Source organism: Podarcis erhardii (genome assembly GCF_964252035.2).
Source record: "Podarcis erhardii genome assembly, chromosome: 15".
NCBI lineage: Eukaryota > Metazoa > Chordata > Lepidosauria > Squamata > Lacertidae > Podarcis > Podarcis erhardii.
The window spans coordinates 39,731,717-39,749,891 of NC_138505.1; the positions used below are offsets into that span (position 1 = coordinate 39,731,717).

Here is an 18,175-nt window from a genome sequence, read left to right on the forward strand (position 1 = left end):
TGATGGCAGCCTTTAAGCATTTGTTATTTAAAAGCAGCACAATTTTTTACACTTAGAAAGGCTACTTATATCACAGATTTTTCAAAAAAGAAATGTAGTTTCCTTTTTTTAAAAAAGGTTTTGGTATTGGTATGTACAGGAGATACATACTTAATAGAGAGGAAGGGCGCCCCAAAACATTTTGACGGGGTGTAACAGTGTGTGCTAAATCTAACTTCCTCATATTTCAAAGGTCCCTGTTATCTCTCATTTCAGTTTAAGCGGTATGTTAATAAGCTTCGGAGCAAAAACACGCTTTACAAAAAGAAGCGCCTGGATATAGCAGAAATTACAGCTGAGTACGGCATCCTGCAGAGAACAGAGGAGCTCCTAAAACAGCGCCACGAGGATATCCAGCAGCAGCTGGTAATGGGCCATTCTGTCTTCCTGTCCATACTGCGAAATGCAGGTAGCCAGGATGAATCTTCTAGCTTCAAGCTCTTCCTGCAAAGCCAAGCAGGCCAAGCCTGGGGTTGTTCCAGCACCGCCAGGGCACTAAGTGCTTTACACAATGCAGGGGGGGGGGGAGAGCTTCTTGCCCCAAGGAACCTACAGTCAAAAATGCAGCATGGGAGGGGTGGAGATAGGGGGGAAAGATTCAGCTGTGTCAGTTACATGTGTTCAGGCTTCACAGGAAGGGTGGATTTTGAGGAGGGGTTTGAAGGAAGTCAGAGAGGCAGCATCCAAAGTATTTTGGGAGGCAGTTCCAATGGCGCAGAGCAGCAAAGGAGAAGGGGGAGAGGGAGGGAGCACCCACACATTGGTTTGAGAGATGTGTTATCATGATCAGATTGACATGTACACTTGTGTTGTAAACAAAGTTAAGTGAAGCCTTTGGTTTAGGTTCAGTGTTTTAGCATTGGCTTTGAGACAGTTCTAATGACATGGGCTAGACTTTATTGTATGTTAAAAGAAGTTATGTATGTGGTATCTCAGTTCTAGCATGTTGTTATTCAAAAGCTGAAATTTTGCCTTGCTTTTAAAAAATTGAAGTGGCTTCCCCATGCACATTGACCTGGTGTACATGTAGCACTAAGCTTTGGGAACCCACACATTCCCTCTTTTGCCCTAAGCCGCAGTTTGGTTTAGTTTTAGACACAAACTGGGCCACTGAAGTCATTGAAGATACAATCATTGCAGGAACGCTCAGTGCCCAATGCCCTTCTCCCAGCCCACTTCCATGGCTTCATGTCTTTCTTCTGGCACTTGCTGTCCTAGAAAATTGCTTTGGTGTAGAGATGGGCCTTTTTTCCTAAAGCTACTCATATTTATATCCATTAAAAGAGAAGCTGTGGCAAAATATGGAAACCCATGTAACCAAGTGTGTATTTTGTTTTCTTCCCTGCTCAGTAAAACATTTTATTTCTTCTGAAACAAAGCAGAACAGGCTGCAAGAGAGGCTGTAAGATGATAATAAATAAGTGTTGTCCCCCATTTCTTGATCAAACATTATTAATCTGTGTGTGGAAGACATGGCTTAGTAAATAAATAACAACCGCACACTCAGAATTATTTCATCTTCCACAAATTAAAGTAATGGATGATTGCAAATGCACCTGGTTCTTTAGAAGCTCCTCTAGGCGATTTGTGCAAAGATGCCCTTTAAGGAGAGATGTCTTCCCACAGCAGCTGACCTGTTCTTAGTGATTTTCATATAGTTTAGTTCAGGGATAGTCAACCTCTTTATACCTACCGCCCACTAATGCATCTTTCTTGATGGCAAAATTTCCTTACCGCCAGCCGGGGCTCGATGGAAGGAGGATTCAGCTTGTGCCGTAGAATCCCCTCCCGCCCACCTAGAATCCTGAAATACCCATTAGTGGGTGGTAGGGACCAGGTTGACAACCCCTGATTTAGTTAATCAAAAAACAAACTAGGCAGTCTGTCAGATGGTGGTGGTGGTTGCTCATGAGTAACCAGGCAGGACTCCGACCTGTCTTTTACAGGTTTTATTGTGCAAACTATTTACAGTGCAGATACACAGAGTTCATGTCCATCTTAGTCACTTGCAGAATCTGGGAGTCGCCCTTCTCCCCTTACATAAGAACTTCGGCACCCCAAGCCTCCGCCTCCCCTCCTTGTGTTTTACCCCTCTGCGCAAGGTGGGTGACGGAAGTGGCGTGTGTCCCTCCTGGCCAGCCTGGCTAGGTGAGGCACTGGGGCTCTCCGCAGCATCCTCAAGCCCTTTCCCCTCTTCTCCACTAGAGGTGTGGCTTTCCCCACCGCTGGAAGAGGAACTGCTCCTCAGGATTTTTGGAGGCTCTCTGTATCCCAACGGCCCTCTGCCTCCCTCCCCTGTTCCGATGGCAGTCCCCTGACACAGTCTTTAACTTTTCATAGGGCTTTCTTACTATTTATTGGTTGCAATTCAGAATCTGTTTGCTTGTCTGCTGTCAGAACGTATACTCAGAAATGTCTTTCTTTTTCTATGTTAACAGCAAGCAATTGAAGACAAGAAGGGTATCTCTGGATACAGCTATACACAGGAGGAGCTAGAGAGAGTGTCAGCCGTGAAGAGCGAAATGGATGAAATGAAGGGTCGGACTCTGGATAACATGTCTGAAATGGTGATTTTACTCCCCTGTATTTAAAGGCTCTCTTGGAAGGAAGGGTGTTGTCTGTTTGAATCTTACCACCACCCTGCAAGATCTACTTTGGCAGACCAGCGTGGCTGTGGGTATACTGGTGTGCCAAAACTGTTTGTGCTAGGTATATGGCCAGTCTCCATTTATCACATCTTAGTTGATCTTTCCCTCTCCATTTGTCTTTCTAATCTTCCTTTGCCGCCCCCCCCCCCATGTTTCCAGCTTTCTTGCTATGCTGTTAATAACATATTCATGTTTCCCTCCCATAAAACAGGTGAAAAAACTGAATGCTATGGTGGCTGATAAGAAGTCAAGCCTTGCTCCGATTATCAAAGATTTAAGGCAGTTGCGACAGAAGTGTCAGGTGAGTAGAGGAGACTTGAATTTGTTTTTGTTTTTGTTTGTTTGAACAAATGGTTTGGGCTGATTACAGTGCAACTAGATTTCTCCCAACGCCTCTCCTGCGGTTCTGCCTGTATGGCAGTAAGAGGGTCAGAGCCTCCCCCTAACTCCACACTATCTGTGGCTAGATGCCTCTATCGTATAGGCCAAAATGTACATTTGGGGGAGATGATCAGCTGCATCTGGTGTTTTCAGCTACAGTGGTACCTCGGGATGCAAACGGGATCCGTTCCGGAGCCCTGTTCGCATCCTGAATAGAACATAAGACACAACTGCGCCTTTGCACGTGCGCAAGTCGCGTTTTACCGCTTCCACGCATGCGCGTGACGTCATTTTGAGCATCTGCACATGCGCAAGCAGCGAAACCCAGAAGTAACGCACTCCGTTACTTCCGGGTTGCCGCGGAGCGCAACCCAAAAGCGCTCAACCTGAAGCACATTCAACCTGAGGTATGACTGTATTTTAAAGTGTTTCTTCAAGTGTAAACCTCATTGGAAGAAATAATAGTTGAGTGAATGTTAGTATTTACTTTTTAAAAAACCTATATTCCACTCCTACATTGGACTCCCAGGGATCCACCATTTAGTATGTTCATCGTGCTTGTTTGCTGGGTCTGTTAGTGTTTTTCTCAAACTCAAGGCAGCGTGTATGTGTCAGATACAAACCTGTGTGGCTTTAAGACATTGCTAAATTCAAGACACGGTTGGAATGGGGAGCGCTGCTGTGAAGCTCTGGCTGAGATGAGGAAAACTGGTGCCCTAAGGAGCCTGAGATGGTCAGAGAAGACAGCTATTGAATATTTATCCAGAGGACCTGTGTAAAGTTTTGGTGCAATGGTAAACTTGTTAGCTGTCTGACGAGCGAACTATATGACAGGAGCTGCCCTGTTCTCGTGGCCTGGGCCCTGCGAGAAGCTGTGCTCCTGGATCTGATGGGGGGCAGAAAGAGAGCTTCGGGGGGGGGGGAGCAAGGCAGGTAGAACTGCCACTGACAGTGGGAAGGAGCTGCTGCTCTCTTGAAAGCCAACCTGAGTGTTTTTTGCTAAAGGGCAAAGGATAAAATGCCTTAAATAAGGGTGAAACCTCCATGTTCCGATGCATCGTACTCATCTGCCAGCCAGAGGAAGGGAGTGATGGTCACCTTCAGGCCATTCACATGAGCAGAACATTAGGACATGTTGAATTTTCCAACTTTCAAATTCCAAAAATGAGGGGTGCTAAAATGTTGTAACATGACATGGGAATTTGAAATGTATTTTGGATAAATTAATATAATTTAGTTTTTCTTGGTAAGAAAAATAAGTGTCAAAGTGCATAGAAATCATTATAAATGATTGCCAAGTACTTGCAGTTATGTTATATCTTAATGTTTTTGTTATTATTTATTGTTGTTGTTATTTAGCATTATCTGACATTTTCAGAAGGTAAAATTAAATTCTTTGGTTTTCCAAAAGTAGTTTATGTACTTCTTCATCAAATGTAGACTTACCAAGCTAAATATTGACCAATCACAAAAATAATAGCAGACCCAAAACCTTAAAAAATATAAGGTGCCTCACTGAAAAAAATTGCAAAAATTAGATTTCACCTCCTGAAATGACGCCCCCTAGCAGAACACTCAGGTGGTCTGATGTAACCCAGCGAGGTACTTCTTATATTTATTACAGTGGGCCTAAGGTAGGAGAAATTCCTAGTGTCCTGCACCCTCATTTGAAATACGCTCCCCTAACCTTAGTTATTTTATTACGTGGGTGAAGGCAAGCTTTGATTTTAAGCACGATTTGTAGAATACACCAGCCTTTCCCAGCCTGGGGCTCTGGGGCTGTTTTGGACTCTAAATCCCATCAGCTTCCGCGCTGTAGGGAAGGCTGGCCTACACCAGGTCTACTTGCTGCTTCACCAGTATAGAATGCCCTGCCATACTTTCTATCACAAGCTGGATTGTAGTTTACCTTTCACTAGGGTGCTCTGTTACTAGTGATGCCGATTATCTCATGGCATAAGTGAATATCTGTACAAACTGTTTGTACAGGAACACAATCCTTTTACAATCTCGCGAGCTTAATTTTAATGCAGCCGAGTCAAAATCTAGGCTATGGAATGAACAAGTGGGAAACCTAATCCACCAAAGCATTAACGACGCTGGGTAGTGATACATGTTTTTAAAGTTGGGGGGAGGGGGGAGCTTGCAAGTTACATGGTGGTTTACCCTATTTGATCTATCGGTCCGCGAAGCTGGTGGCTTCCCCATGAGTGGTGTGCCTCAGATGCCTTTTCCGTTTATGTAAGGGCCTCTGTGTGCCAATAGCTGAGGTTAGGCAGCAGGACTGACAAGAACATGATCTCCCCAGGTGCCACATGCTGATAGAATTCATGTGCCCTTCTACCTTTCCCCCCGCCAGGAATTGACCCAAGAATGCGGAGAGAAAAAAACCCAGTATGACAGCTGTGCAGCAGGCCTGGAGAGCAACCGTTCTGCACTGGAGCAGGTAGGAAGGCAGGCAGGACAGAGCTGCCCTTCCATATCTCATCAGCTTGGTTTTACATGCGCTCAGGCTTACCCCACTTGGCCCACACAGGTGGGCAGGGGGCAGACGGCTGCACCCAGGCATTCGGCCAGGTGCAGACATGTGGCAAAACGGTTGGCTGCACCCACCCCTGGACTAGTTAAACTTAACAGCAATTACTTTGCTTGCTTTGGCTGAAGAGGAAGCAATTAAATCATCAGTGACTGTTGACAACAGGCCCTCTTTCCTTGAAAATGGTCCTGATGTTGCAGGTTTTTTGTCATCATACATGTTAAAAATGCACGCTTCCTGCTTTAGGAGGTGAAGGCCCTTCATGAAGAGTGTATTCAGGAGGAAAGCCGCTATCATCACATCAACTGCATGAAAAAGGTCGGTCTGAAAAAGGTTCTTTTGTAGTCATTCAGTAAAATGATGCTGCTTCCATGGGAAGGGCAGTTGGTATCTAAATTCAGGTGTTTCTTCTTAGATCCTAGAAGTCAGCCTTCAGCGCGCCAAAGACGAGATGAAGCTGTATGTTTCTTCAGATATGCAGGAAAGAAGAAAGGCAATCAGGTATTTACTCATTTTCTTACATTTATATCCTGCCTTCCTTCAACCTGGAACCCGAGGCATCACACACATGCTCCCCAGGAACATCCCAAGTCCTGGTCAGTCCCAGACATGCTTAGCTGCAGCAAGAGGTTGGGCTCACTAGTGCCTTAAGACCATTCCCTGGAAACCAAGCCTGATGAGGAATGGTTGAGGGAACTGAGTGTGCTTAGCCTGGTAAAGAGGAGACTGAGAGGAGAGAGGAGAGCCATCTTCAAATACCTCAAAGGCTGTCATCACAGTGGTGCTAGCTTGCCCCCACGGCTGTGGGTGCCTGGGGCCGCTAAGTCAGCCCACCCACTGGCGCATGCACACTACATCAGCTACATTGGTGTGCTGACATCACTCACGCACATAGTGGCAGCCTTATGACGTGTGCACATGCTCCCACAGCATGCACACGGCCCCCACCACATTTTGTAGGTGCCCTGCCCCCCATTTAAAATGTTGTGGGGGGCTAGGGCACTCATGGCCCCAGGGAGTTGACGTGCCTGGGCTGCCACATGGAAGAGGGAGCAAGCTTGTTTTCTGCTGCTCCAGAGGGCAGGACCTGAACCAATGGATTCCAGTGACAAGAAAGGTTATTAAGACTCAACAAGAGGAAGAACTTTCAGACAGTAAGAGCTGTTCAACAGGGGAATGGACTCCTTTGGGAAGTGGTGGACTCCCCTTCCTTGGAGGTTTTTAAGCAGAGGTTGGGTGGCCATCTGTCACAGATGCTTTAGCCGAGATTCCTGCATTGCAGGGGGTGGACTAGATGACCCTTGGTTCCTCTTCCAACTATACAATTCTATGATTCTATGATATACTTGGGACTGTGATTTAATTCCAAACAATTTTTCAGAAATGGAGGTGTAATTTAGTCTTGAACTAGAAGAAACTGAGCATGTTAAGTTTTTGTGGAATTCTTTGTTCCCTCTGCTTAACAGTCTCAGCAGTGACACTTCTTGTTTGCTGTGGCTCCATTTAGGATTCTCTCCATAGGAAAACAGGACTGTGCGCGCGCGCACACACACACACACACACACACACACAGAGAGAGAGAGAGAGAGAGAGCTCACTGAAGAACAAAATACTGTTTATGTCGCCTGTTGATCTCATGAGTCTCCATTTATGGTGGTTAAATCAGGGAGCAGCCAGGAACAGATAACAAACCCCTTGCAAATATATGGAGAGATGTAATCCGTGTCAGTGGAGGAAAGAAGTTGAATGCTGAGCAAAGAACTAGTAGGAATAGTAAAGCTAGAGTGGAAATGAGAGGACAGTTGCAGTGGAAGTTAGTGGATGAACACTGAGAGCGTTTCTCTGCTCGGTGGGTTTTGTTCTCAGTCTGTTTGCTGTAACCTACTTCTCAGACCTTGGTGTGCTATGGTGGCTACTTCACAAACTTTGTATGTACTGTATTTAGAATCCCAGGCTTATTGGGGCCACTGTGGATTGCCTGCTATCTAGGTGCTTACAGTGGTTATTTGCAGAGAAGGAAGAGCATGTCAGAGGCTGGGTGTCCAGTGCTCATCCCATCCAATCCTAAGAGGCCACAGAGTTTATTCTGTTCAATCTTCTTCCTGCCCAAGTCACTCTGTTCCCCATGCTGCAGACAGGGGCAGTTCTGTGAGCAGCAAGAGCTATGAAGAGGCACATCAGGATGCCCACCTGTCATCGGGGGGGGGGGGGAATATTCATTTTCCAGGGGTCTTCTGGGTCTGTCTCCTGCACTTTTGCTTTTTTACTGCACAGTAAAATACAGGGTGCTTCTGGGTGAGTTACTCTTCTGAATGTCCATTTGCTACTCCCTGTGGAGAAAAAAAACAAACCAGGAGAGTGCAAATTCTCTTGGAAATAAGCAGAGGCTTTGATAGGCAGAAATTCAATAAGTGCAGGATGGAAAGAGAAGGCAGATTTCTAGAAATCCTTTCAGGGCTGAATGTCTCTTCTTGCGAGCACTGGAATGTAAACTGAGCTCAAACAACCCATAAGCAGAACCTCAGTTTACTAATGAACCAAAAATGCCCTAATTCTGATCCCCATCCTCTGTTCCATGGAGTCAGTACCGAGGAATGTGAAAAGTTAATTTTGTTCTCTAAAAATAGTTTTAACTTTCAAAATTAAGTTGCATTCTTTCCAGACATCATTATAAATAGCAAAAAAAAACAACCTACCCCCCCCCCCGGCATTCAGAAGTTTAGTTTTCTGTTGTCTGTTTTTTCTCCTTCCAAGTCTTGGGACTAAAGAGCAATTGGTGAACCTAAAATGATGGGGAAGGATGTCAATAGATGTGCATTCTCTTGGGGGCAATTGAGGTCGTCTTGGCCCTGGCACAAATTACAGCAGCTGCATGCAGGTTATGAGAAAGATGGATATCCCGGGCTGCAAGAGTAAACCTGTTCCAGGCGCAAATCCCATTTCCCCATAGGACATGCAATATATGGGATGGGAATGTGTAAATGGTTGGCACAGGCCCTGGAGACAAGAGCAAGTTCCCAGTAGTCTTGGCTGGGGTGGGGGGAGCAAATGAGGAATCCTATCCTGCCTTCCCCAGTGGAAAGCTACAACACCCGCCTGAGAGGATTTATAGTTCTTAAGATTCCCAGCTAGAAGAATTTTCTGTCCCAGGCTTCCATCAGCCCCCTTTTAGTCAACTGTTAAACTGTCATTTTGCTCAGATGACAGAGCCAAGAGTTGCAATGATTTCAGTGAAGTCAAAGGACCATTATAGGCTGCTGAAGTAGGAGGGTTCAAGTTTGTTGTTTTTCTACCATCCAGTGAATTCCTTTGGGGTTTTCAGCTTATCTTGATGACTCACAGATTTATAGAAGCTTAGATATGTGAAACTAGTGTCCTTCAGGGCATAGTCTAGTAGGCTTTACATGCAGGACTAAGGTAAAGGTAAAGGTACCCCTACCCATACGGGCCAGTCGTGTCCGACTCTAGGGTTGTGCGCTCATCTCACTTAAGAGGCTGGGAGCCAGCGCTGTCCGAAGACACTTCCGGGTCACGTGGCCAGCGTGACGAAGTTGCTCTGGCGAACCAGCACCAGCGCAGCACACGGAAATGCCGTTTACCTTCCCGCTATAAAGCGGTACCTATTTATCTACTTGCACTTAAGAGTGCTTTCGAACTGCTAGGTGGGCAGGAGCTGGGACCGAAAGACGGGAGCTCACCCTGCCGCGGGGATTCGAACCGCCGACCATACGATCGGCAAGTCCTAGGCACTGAGGTTTTACCCACAGCGCCACCCGCGTCCCTTTACATGCATGACACTCATCTCCAAATCCCCCTTGGCCATATAGCTCTCTGCCAGGCTTCAGAAAAATCATTCCTAGTCAGTGTAATCTACCTTATAAGATGGTGACAAATGAAATATAATAGGTTTTTATCACTTTCCTAGACCCTTGAAATAAGACAGGAAAGATATACAACAAATATGTGTTTTAACAGTAAAAAAATAATAATAATGAATCATCTACTCAAGCGTCCATTGGAACTGTGACTAAAAAGCCTCAGACCCTCACCTGCAACATGGGTATAATGATATGGAGCTGCCTTACAGGGCTCTTGTAAATTTGACTGGCACACAAAGTAAGCACTACTTTAAACACTCTAAAAGTGCTGGGGTGTATGGGGTGTTAAGGGCGGGACAGTACCTCTGGTGGGGGACACATCATGCTCCTTCTGCGGTAGTTTGTCCGCCACTGGTCCCCACCCTGCATTCAGCTCTCACCTGTGGCTCCTAGAAGCTGTCAGCATACGACAGTAGCCACAATTCCAGGAAACAACTTCAACTGGCCGGCAGAACCAGGTAAGGGGAACCAATGGCTCTCAAACCCTCAGTGAGTCAGGAACTTCCCCTGCATGTGAAGACAGGCTCTGGCAGATTCAGTGGATGAGGCCAATAGTGGGTCTAACAGCAAGAAGGCAGTTTATGCACGTGCTGTAGATGGAAATGAGGGGCAGATGGGGCTCAACAACATGGGAAGGTAGCTCATCTAGGAGAAGGAAAACTCTGATCCTAGACTTCCGCTGCGTTGCAGCTATACACAACTGTGAGAAAGGCTTTGAGAGTAAACTCCAAGGAAAAATCCATACCTGCTGCCTTGCGGGACATCTTTGGAAGAAGAAAGGGTTAAGGAGTAAACCCTACACAAATCTGGGGTGGAGTCCCTAAAACAGTTGGATGGTGCCTTCCAGCAACTCCTGCAGCCAAGCTGGTGCTGAACATATTGCTCTGCTTTCCTTTGGACCACATCAGTGGAGCCAAGAGTGGGGGTCTTGTCGCCTAGGAGCCCAGGCTTGCTCCCCAGAGAGGAGCAGTCACGAGTTACTGGTCTCTGCAGCCACAGCAGGTGCCGTGATTCTCCAGCATTTTGACTTCACATCCGCAGGTTTTTTGTAAATAATGTATATGTGCGTATGTATGTGTTTATTTTATCTTCTTCTTTAGGGAACAATACACCCGGATGATCACGGAACAAGAAAACCTTGGAAAGGTAATAATAGGTTATTATTTTAAAAATATTCCCTTTCAGTTTTAGAAATGCTACATTTCATGCCTGTCATTAGTTTATTCTGGTCCTTATGCACAGCCTCCCAAAAACCATTCTGTTGCAGCTCGGAGAAATTGGCTTCTCAAAATAAAATAGAGAAACAATTCTGAAGTCGGTTTCCTATAGATAATGCTTAAGCTGCTTGACTATCTTTTACAAACAGCACATTCCCCAGGAACCCCAGGGATAAGATATTGTAATGCAGGCGACACTTTGCTAGATCAAATTTGAAGTGGTATATACAGAAACTGGCTGAAGATGATACATTTCCCAGCTGTTGTCCTTGGTGTTTTTATAGAAAGTAACTGAAGTGCTTTTGAGATAGCTGCGTTGACTAAGACCCTTGCTGAGTTCTGTACATTTTTAATCGTCTTCTGTAAAGTTCAGAATTGCACAAATAATTCCTTTTTCTTAACTTCTTTCTTTAACGTTTCCCTTATAAATTCAGTTATGCAAGTGTTATACTTTTAAGGACAGAATTCCTTGTAAGATTAATTTCATTTTTTCTTTATGTTCTAGAGTTAGTCTGGTGTGGTGGTGAGAGGGTCAGACTAGGACATGGGAGGCTTTAAATCCCAACTCAGCCATGAAGCTCACTAGGATGACCAGTCACTGTCTTTCAGCCTAACCTCTACCTTACAGGGTTGTTGTGGGGATTAAATGGGGGGGGACCATGTGTGCCACCTGGAGCTCCTTGGAGAAAAAGGTGGGGTATAAATGAGGTTCTTGTTGTTATTATTATTCATTCCAGATTACAAAGCAGACTACAGAGCAGTGACTAATATGTTTGTAGTCCTGATAACAGTTCATTTTGAATTGCCTTTTAACCCTGTTTTAGATCTTCATTGCAGAATTGTCATCAAAAATTGTCTTTTATTATTTCAACATACACAAAACACACACACAAAACACTTAATCTATGTGGTTTTTTTAGTGCTAAGCATGGAGCTCAGATTTAGGGGACAGGCTGTAGCTCACAGGTTGAGCCCTCTGCATATGCATGCTGAGTTCTGCCCCAACAGTGGCTGTCCCAGTCAATTCTGGATCTTGTAATGCCACGCAGACCAAGTAGCAGCAATTGAATTATTATTATTAATATCCCACCCATCTGGCTGGGTTTCCCCAGCTTCTCTGGACAGCTTACAGCATATATAAAAACATAATAAAGCATCAAACATTAAAAACTTCCCTAAACAGGGCTGCCTTCAAATGTCTTCTAAAAGTTGTGTAGTTGTTTATTTCCTTGACATCTGAAGGGAGGGTGTTCCACAGGGAGGGTGCCACTACTGAGAAGGCCCTCTGCCTGATTCCCTGTAACTTCAGTTCTCGCAGTGAGGGAACCACCAGAAGGCCCTCGAAGGAGGACCCCAGTGTCCTGGCTGAATGATGGGGAGACGCTCCTTTGGGTGTACTGGGTCGCAGCCAGGATCTCTTGTTCAGAGAAATAAATGTTTGTGCCCCACTGTGAGGTAACTGTTGTAACTCTGAAACATTTCTTGGAATGATTTGGACTGTTCTTTTGAGTAACAGAAACTGCGAGAGAAGCAGAAGAGTGTGCGGGAAAGCCACGGTCCAAATCTGAAGCAAGTGAAAATGTGGCGAGATTTCCAACTGCTCATGGAGTGCAAGAAGGAATGTTTCCTTAAGCAGCAAAACCAAGCATCCATTGGCCAGGTTATTCAGGAAGGAGGAGAGGACCGGCTGGTCTTGTGAATCAAGCTGTTTGGTATCCCAGCCATACTGAGCATCAGTTCTGTTGTGAAAATTGGTCTAGTTCTACAACTGTTTTTACAAAAGTTAGATTTCTGGTTGCTGTTGTTGAGGGGCTCAGCTGCTGTTCAACTACAACGGCTGCTTGGAAAAGTCCCAGCCTAAATAGAATGGCAATGGCTCCCAGTTTGACTGGGAGCCTTTTCAGCCGCTCCTTGTATTAAAGAGAGAAAATAACTCTCATTCTACAGGTACTGCAGATGCAAAGTTGCTCTATCACTTGGAGGCCAGTTTAAGCAGTGGGACGGGCTCTGTGTTCAATTACTGCATTGAAATGGGCTTATGGGCAAAGGTCTAGTCCATGTGCTGAGCTGAAGGCTGGCTGTTTTCACAGAGAAACCAAGATAAATAATACTCCCTCCCCAGGCCCAAAAAAGTTGGGAGATCTAATTCTGCAGCTTCTACAGCCAAGCAGCAGGATATACTGTGACACAGAGCCAAACTGGCTTGCAAGAAGTCCACTCACCCCACTTAGTCATGCACAAACCTGGCATATTGCTTCCTCTTGGTACTGAGGAAAGGATGCTCATTTATCTTCCAAGGGCAGAGCAGGGCTTAAATTCTCAGCACGTTTCTTAAACATGCATTTTTTACATCAAAGTATGTGCAGGCCTATAACTTCATCGGGTGTCATCTTTAAATAGCCACTCCCCCTGGAGAGCTGCAGTGGAGTATAGAAGCAACAGGCAAAGCTTGCTTTGGGGAAGCAAAGTGTGGCCAGTTGATACAAGAGCCTCTGATCCCTGCCATTAGACTTCTCATGAGTCTGCCTGGCTCCCTTGAGATAAGCAAAGGGTGTGTAAATAAAATTTACTGGTTGTACTAAAACTAGTAAATTTAGTCCTTGGACTAAAACTGAGGTTCAGGAACTTCAAGAAGTTTCCTTGCTTCCCTTAGGCCTTTGACCTATAGCGAAGTCATTTAGAAACATATGAAAAGGAGTTATTCTAACCTTTTCTAGCTTTGTTAGAACAATGGCATTTTAACATTCCCTGTAGCTTTCTGCTCTCTGCCTAATTTTTCCTGGTAGATATTAAATTAATGTATTTCATTAATGTAGCCACAGAGACAATAAAGTCCAACATTCACATTGTTATTCTTCTGTACGCTTGTTCAGTTCCCCATTGTCCATACTTAATAAAGAATAGGAGTTTATTGGTTGTCAGGCTTCACTTCACCTCTCAGAGTTACTCTTTTGAGAAGTCAAAAGGCTTTGCTTTCTGACTCGGGGCCAAATGCTGTCAGCATCTGACCCTTCTGCGTCAGATATGGAACAGGTGATCTTAAAAGAAACCATACACAGAGTCCAAGACCTTGCTGCTCTTGTGTTTTACTCTTTAACAAGAAATGGTGTGACAAAGTTAAGTGCTGATTTGAATCGGGAGCTATAAACCCTCGCCACCTCCACCACTGAGAAAACATGCATTACTGAATGAAAAACTAGGGAGCCATGGAAAGAGCAGGCTCTGAAGAGTGTACATGAGTTATGGACCTGTTTTCAAGCACCTGTTTGTTGCATTTATGCTTTACATTTTTAGATAAATTTCCCCCCGCTCTTACACTTGTACACCTAAAAATTGTGAGATCTGGGTTGGTCTCATCTCTGCTAGGTACTGTGGTTGTGCTCCACTTCCTCGACTCCAGCCTTCCCTACTCTCAAATGAAAATTGCGGTCTGCAACATGTGGTTTTGTGTGGGCAAATGTGATAAACTTGTACAGTTCTTAAATGTATAAAATATATGTCAGAAATTATTTGAAAACTTTCATTTCCATATGATGCAGATGTAATGCAAATATGCTTAATTTGAATAGTTTTTCTGAAAAAGAATTTGATATTTGCAGGACCAAAATGTGATTTTAACCCTGAAGACTGAGTGATGGAGTCATTAGCACACTCATGTCTGCAAAATCCTAGTATTCCTTGTTCATTATTCCTTTTGCTGGTGGAACCAACAGTAAAGTGTCTGAGTTTTCAAAGGAAGGATCACTCAGCCGGTTTCTGAAACTTAGGTCTCTGGCGGAGATAAATTAAGCAGGGTCTAATTTAAAGCACAGTTGGAGGAGAGGAAAGGGTTAGCATGCTTCTAAGTGTGAGAAAATGTATTTGGTGGGAGGAGAGAAATGTAAATAGCTGGTGCCCAAGGCAATCTCAGTGGAAATAGAGCTGCAAAGTAGCTCTGATTCTGCCTCTGAGGTATTTTTTGAGGCCTAAATAGCAGCTTGATGGGACTTGGGAGGTTCACTGCCATTTGAAAATCCACCCCGGAGCCCTTAAATCATATTTATTACCCACTAAATCATTTAGCCATCCTACGACACAGCCTGTGGCCACAGCAGTGAGCACTTTTGAAATCTCAGGCCGGTGGTTAGAAATAAGACTGAAATTCCCTTTCTGGCTTCTCGTGTCAACAGCAGAGAGATTCAAGGAAGATTTGGGTTGTAATTTGCTTTCTCTCCCCCCCCCTTCCATCTGCAGAAAGTAGTCAGATTGTAACATCTGTTGACATTATGCAGATAAGGTAAGAATGCCAGTTGCTGGAAAGCCTCTTGCCCTGTTTGTGGGCTTCCCCTGGGGGCATCTGCTTGGCCACTGGGAGAACAGGAGGCTGGACTAGATGGGCCACTGGCCAGGTGCAGCAGCCAGGCTCCTAAGTACTTATCCAGGCGCTCACTATTGATGGGGAACTTCAGAGCCTCTGTGCTTTCTTTTTTTTTTTTTTAAATAATATTTATTAAAGTTTTAAAAGTTACAGAAAGAAAAGAAAAAGAATTAAACATAACAGAACAATACAATACAATACAAAAAACAAAAATGCTACATATACATAACAAAAACAAAACAAAAACAATTTAAAAAACACATCCAATACTTTCAATGTTATTAACTTTCATTTACTTGTTTCCTTGACCTCCTCACACCTCCCTTTTTTGTATTCTAGTTCAATTAGCTATTTCAACAAATCCTTTCCATCCTTCCCAATTTTTATCCTGATACAATGTAACTTTACTTTCCCTCCTTTCATCCATTAACAATCTATTTTTACTTAGTCCTATATAATAATTCTGCTAAAGCCACATAACTTCATTCCAGCCTCCTCCTAACATTCCTTAATTTAACAATGCTTCTGTAAATAAACTTTAAATTTCTTCCAATCTTCTTCCACCGACTCTTCTCCCTGGTCTCGAATTCTGCCAGTCATTTCCGCCAGTTCCATGTAGTCCATCACCTTCATCTGCCATTCTTCCCGGGTGGGTAGATCTTGTGTCTTCCAGTACTTTGCAATAAGTATTCTTGCTGCTGTTGTTGCATACATAAAGAAAGTTCTATCCTTCTTTGGCACCAATTGGCCAACCATGCCCAGGAGAAAGGCCTCTGGTTTTTTCAGAAAGGTATATTTAAATACCTTTTTCATTTCATTATAGATCATTTCCCAGAAAGTCTTAATCCTTGGGCATGCCGACCAAAGGTGCAGAGCCTCTGTGCTTTCTTGCAGGGGAGGGGGTCTTCAGCTTCAAACCGGACTGGGGCCAGACAGCTGTTCAAGGGGAGTATTCTTCCTTCAGCACTGGCAATGGAACAGTGTTTTCATACAGAGACATTCTGTCACACAGACACCTAAAATCCCAGGTGGAGATTTATCAACTCAGTGAGAACTAGACCCAAGCGCCCTTGCGAATGTAGCTCAGGAGCATCCTTGTAATCTGCTTAATGTGCCTAGTGTAACGGCCAACATCACCAAAGAGGATGTGTCCAGTTTAAGAAAATAATACCTTTGTCATGAACTCTCCAGATAGCCTGGCATGCTCATCATCAGCTTCTTCCCCCTCACCTTCAACGTTTCCTGGACAGAGACAACTGTTAACATGCTCTGGTCACATCCATAAAGTGCTGCAGTTTCCGAGGTAGTATGCCTCTAGATACCAATTGCTGGCAACTACAGGATGGAAGATGGGACGCGGGTGGTGCTGTGGGTTAAACCACAGAGCCTAGGACTTGCTGATCAGAAGGTCAGCGGTTCGAATCCCCGCGACAGGGTGAGCTCCCGTTGCTCGGTCCCTGCTCCTGCCAACCTAGCCGTTCGAAAGCACGTCAAAGTGCAAGTAGATAAATAGGTACCACTCCAGCAGGAAGGTAAACGGCGTTTCCGTGCGCTGCTCTGGTTTGCCAGAAGCGGCTTAGTCATGCTGGCCACATGACCCTGAAGCTGTACGCCGGCTCCCTCGGCCAGTAAAGTGAGATGAGTGCCGCAACCCCAGAGTCGGCCATGACTGAACCTAATGGTCAGGGGTCCCTTTACCTTTACCTTTACCTTTACCTTTACCTTTACCTTTACAGGAGGGACGAGTGCTCCTATGATTGGGCCCTGCTTGTGGGCATCTGTTTGGCCTCTGGGGGAGCAGGATGCCGGACTCTTCTGTATGTTTTTAAGCTTCCGTTGCATCTGCTTGTGTAAGGCTCACAATTGTTTGTTCTGCAAAAAGGACCTCTGCTCCCAAGGAGGAGGGCAATCTAAAATTGAAAGTGGGAAAGAAGAGTAGCAAAGTTAAAATGGGTGTGAATGCAGTTCTAGTCAAGCTTGGCTACAGTTGGAGGTAAGGATTTAAGGAGTTGAAGCCAGAGGTCTCTCAGAAAAGGTAGGTTTTGAGGCAGGAGTTGAAGGGAAGGGACAACAGGAGATTTGATAGGAGATGGAGTCAGTGTCCATGGAACCACCTCTAAACCACACAGCCCCAAAGTGACAGCACATCTCAAACACATGCATTTGTGATCATCTTTCCTCAACATACTCTGCAAACTGAAGTGCACCTATAACTGTTAGAGCATGTGTATGTGTCGGAGTCACCCGTGGTCCCAGCTCACAAGAGACCAAAGTCCAGTCCGGCTTATGTACAAAAGTTTTTATTGAAGAACATTCTTAGCTTCACAGCCGAGCTCCGTGACTCTACGTCTGTTACGCTTAGACCGCTGAAGTCCCCTCTGAGTCAGTCCCGCCTCTACACCAGTTTAAGAGGCTTGTACTGGTCCACCTCTTCCTCTCTTTCCTTTTCCGCAGGGTCTTTCTGCCCCCCTGTGTTCTCTCCCTTCGGGACTCTCCAGAGGCTGAATCCTCTGGCGCGTCCTCCCCCCTCCTTCGGGCTTTGGGACCAGGCTCCTCCCCAGGACTCTCTTCACTTCCGCGCGCCTCCCATTTTGAACTTGGCGCGCGTACGTTGCTCCTGACCTTCCTTTCGACAGTTACACTGCCCTCGATACTACTTTCCTCCCCTTCCGGCAGGACGTCTTGCCCTGATCTCCTTCCCCTCTCTGCTTCCTGTTCTGCTCTTTCTGACACACTGGTCACTCCACCCCCTTCACTCCGTTCCGGTGGAGCAGCCGGTCCTGATCCCCAACTCCCACTGGGGGTTCCCCCTTCGTTTCCCTGCTCCTGACTGCTTCCCCCTCTGGCTCCCCTTGGCTTGACCAGAGGGGCTCCCTTTTGGGAGTCCTCCGATTCACTGGACGGACTCATGGACAATCTTGGGTCATTGTCGTCCTCTTCCTCATCACCCTGGAATCCTTCCCCCTCGCTCTCTGTCTCCTCCCTCATCTGCGCCTCTCTCCCTGAACCCCTGACAGTATGCTTCCAGCAGGTTAGCAGACAAGCTTTACAAAAGCCCTATTGAAATGAACAAGGGCACTACCTTGACTGAAGCTTATGATTCATTTAAGGTTTAGAGG

At 45.3% G+C, this 18,175-nt stretch overlaps 1 protein-coding gene and 2 long non-coding RNA genes across 4 annotated transcripts in view; 1 reads left to right on the forward strand and 2 right to left on the reverse strand.

Annotated features, from left to right (window-relative positions):
- Positions 1 to 13,551, forward strand: part of IFT81 (intraflagellar transport 81) — a 54,957-nt gene extending 41,406 nt beyond the window's left edge. For both annotated transcript variants that reach the window (XM_081842251.1, XM_081842252.1), the window contains exons 12-19: positions 256 to 405; positions 2,478 to 2,606; positions 2,899 to 2,988; positions 5,428 to 5,514; positions 5,851 to 5,922; positions 6,020 to 6,105; positions 10,583 to 10,628; positions 12,216 to 13,551. In XM_081842251.1, the coding sequence (XP_081698377.1) occupies positions 256 to 405; positions 2,478 to 2,606; positions 2,899 to 2,988; positions 5,428 to 5,514; positions 5,851 to 5,922; positions 6,020 to 6,105; positions 10,583 to 10,628; positions 12,216 to 12,398 (843 nt within the window). In that variant the 3' untranslated portion in view covers positions 12,399 to 13,551. The remainder of the gene's footprint in view (positions 1 to 255; positions 406 to 2,477; positions 2,607 to 2,898; positions 2,989 to 5,427; positions 5,515 to 5,850; positions 5,923 to 6,019; positions 6,106 to 10,582; positions 10,629 to 12,215) is intronic.
- On the reverse strand, positions 7,231 to 10,576 carry LOC309330573. Its single transcript, XR_014151480.1, has 2 exons — positions 9,378 to 10,576; positions 7,231 to 8,994 (listed from the first exon to the last, which is right to left on the reverse strand). It is a non-coding gene; the product is annotated as an uncharacterized lncRNA (long non-coding RNA).
- A 207-nt stretch (positions 13,552 to 13,758) lies between the features above and the next one.
- LOC309330576 lies at positions 13,759 to 16,858 on the reverse strand. Its single transcript, XR_014151483.1, has 3 exons — positions 16,779 to 16,858; positions 15,933 to 16,748; positions 13,759 to 15,150 (listed from the first exon to the last, which is right to left on the reverse strand). It is a non-coding gene; the product is annotated as an uncharacterized lncRNA (long non-coding RNA).
- Between the last annotated feature and the right edge of the window lie 1,317 nt (positions 16,859 to 18,175).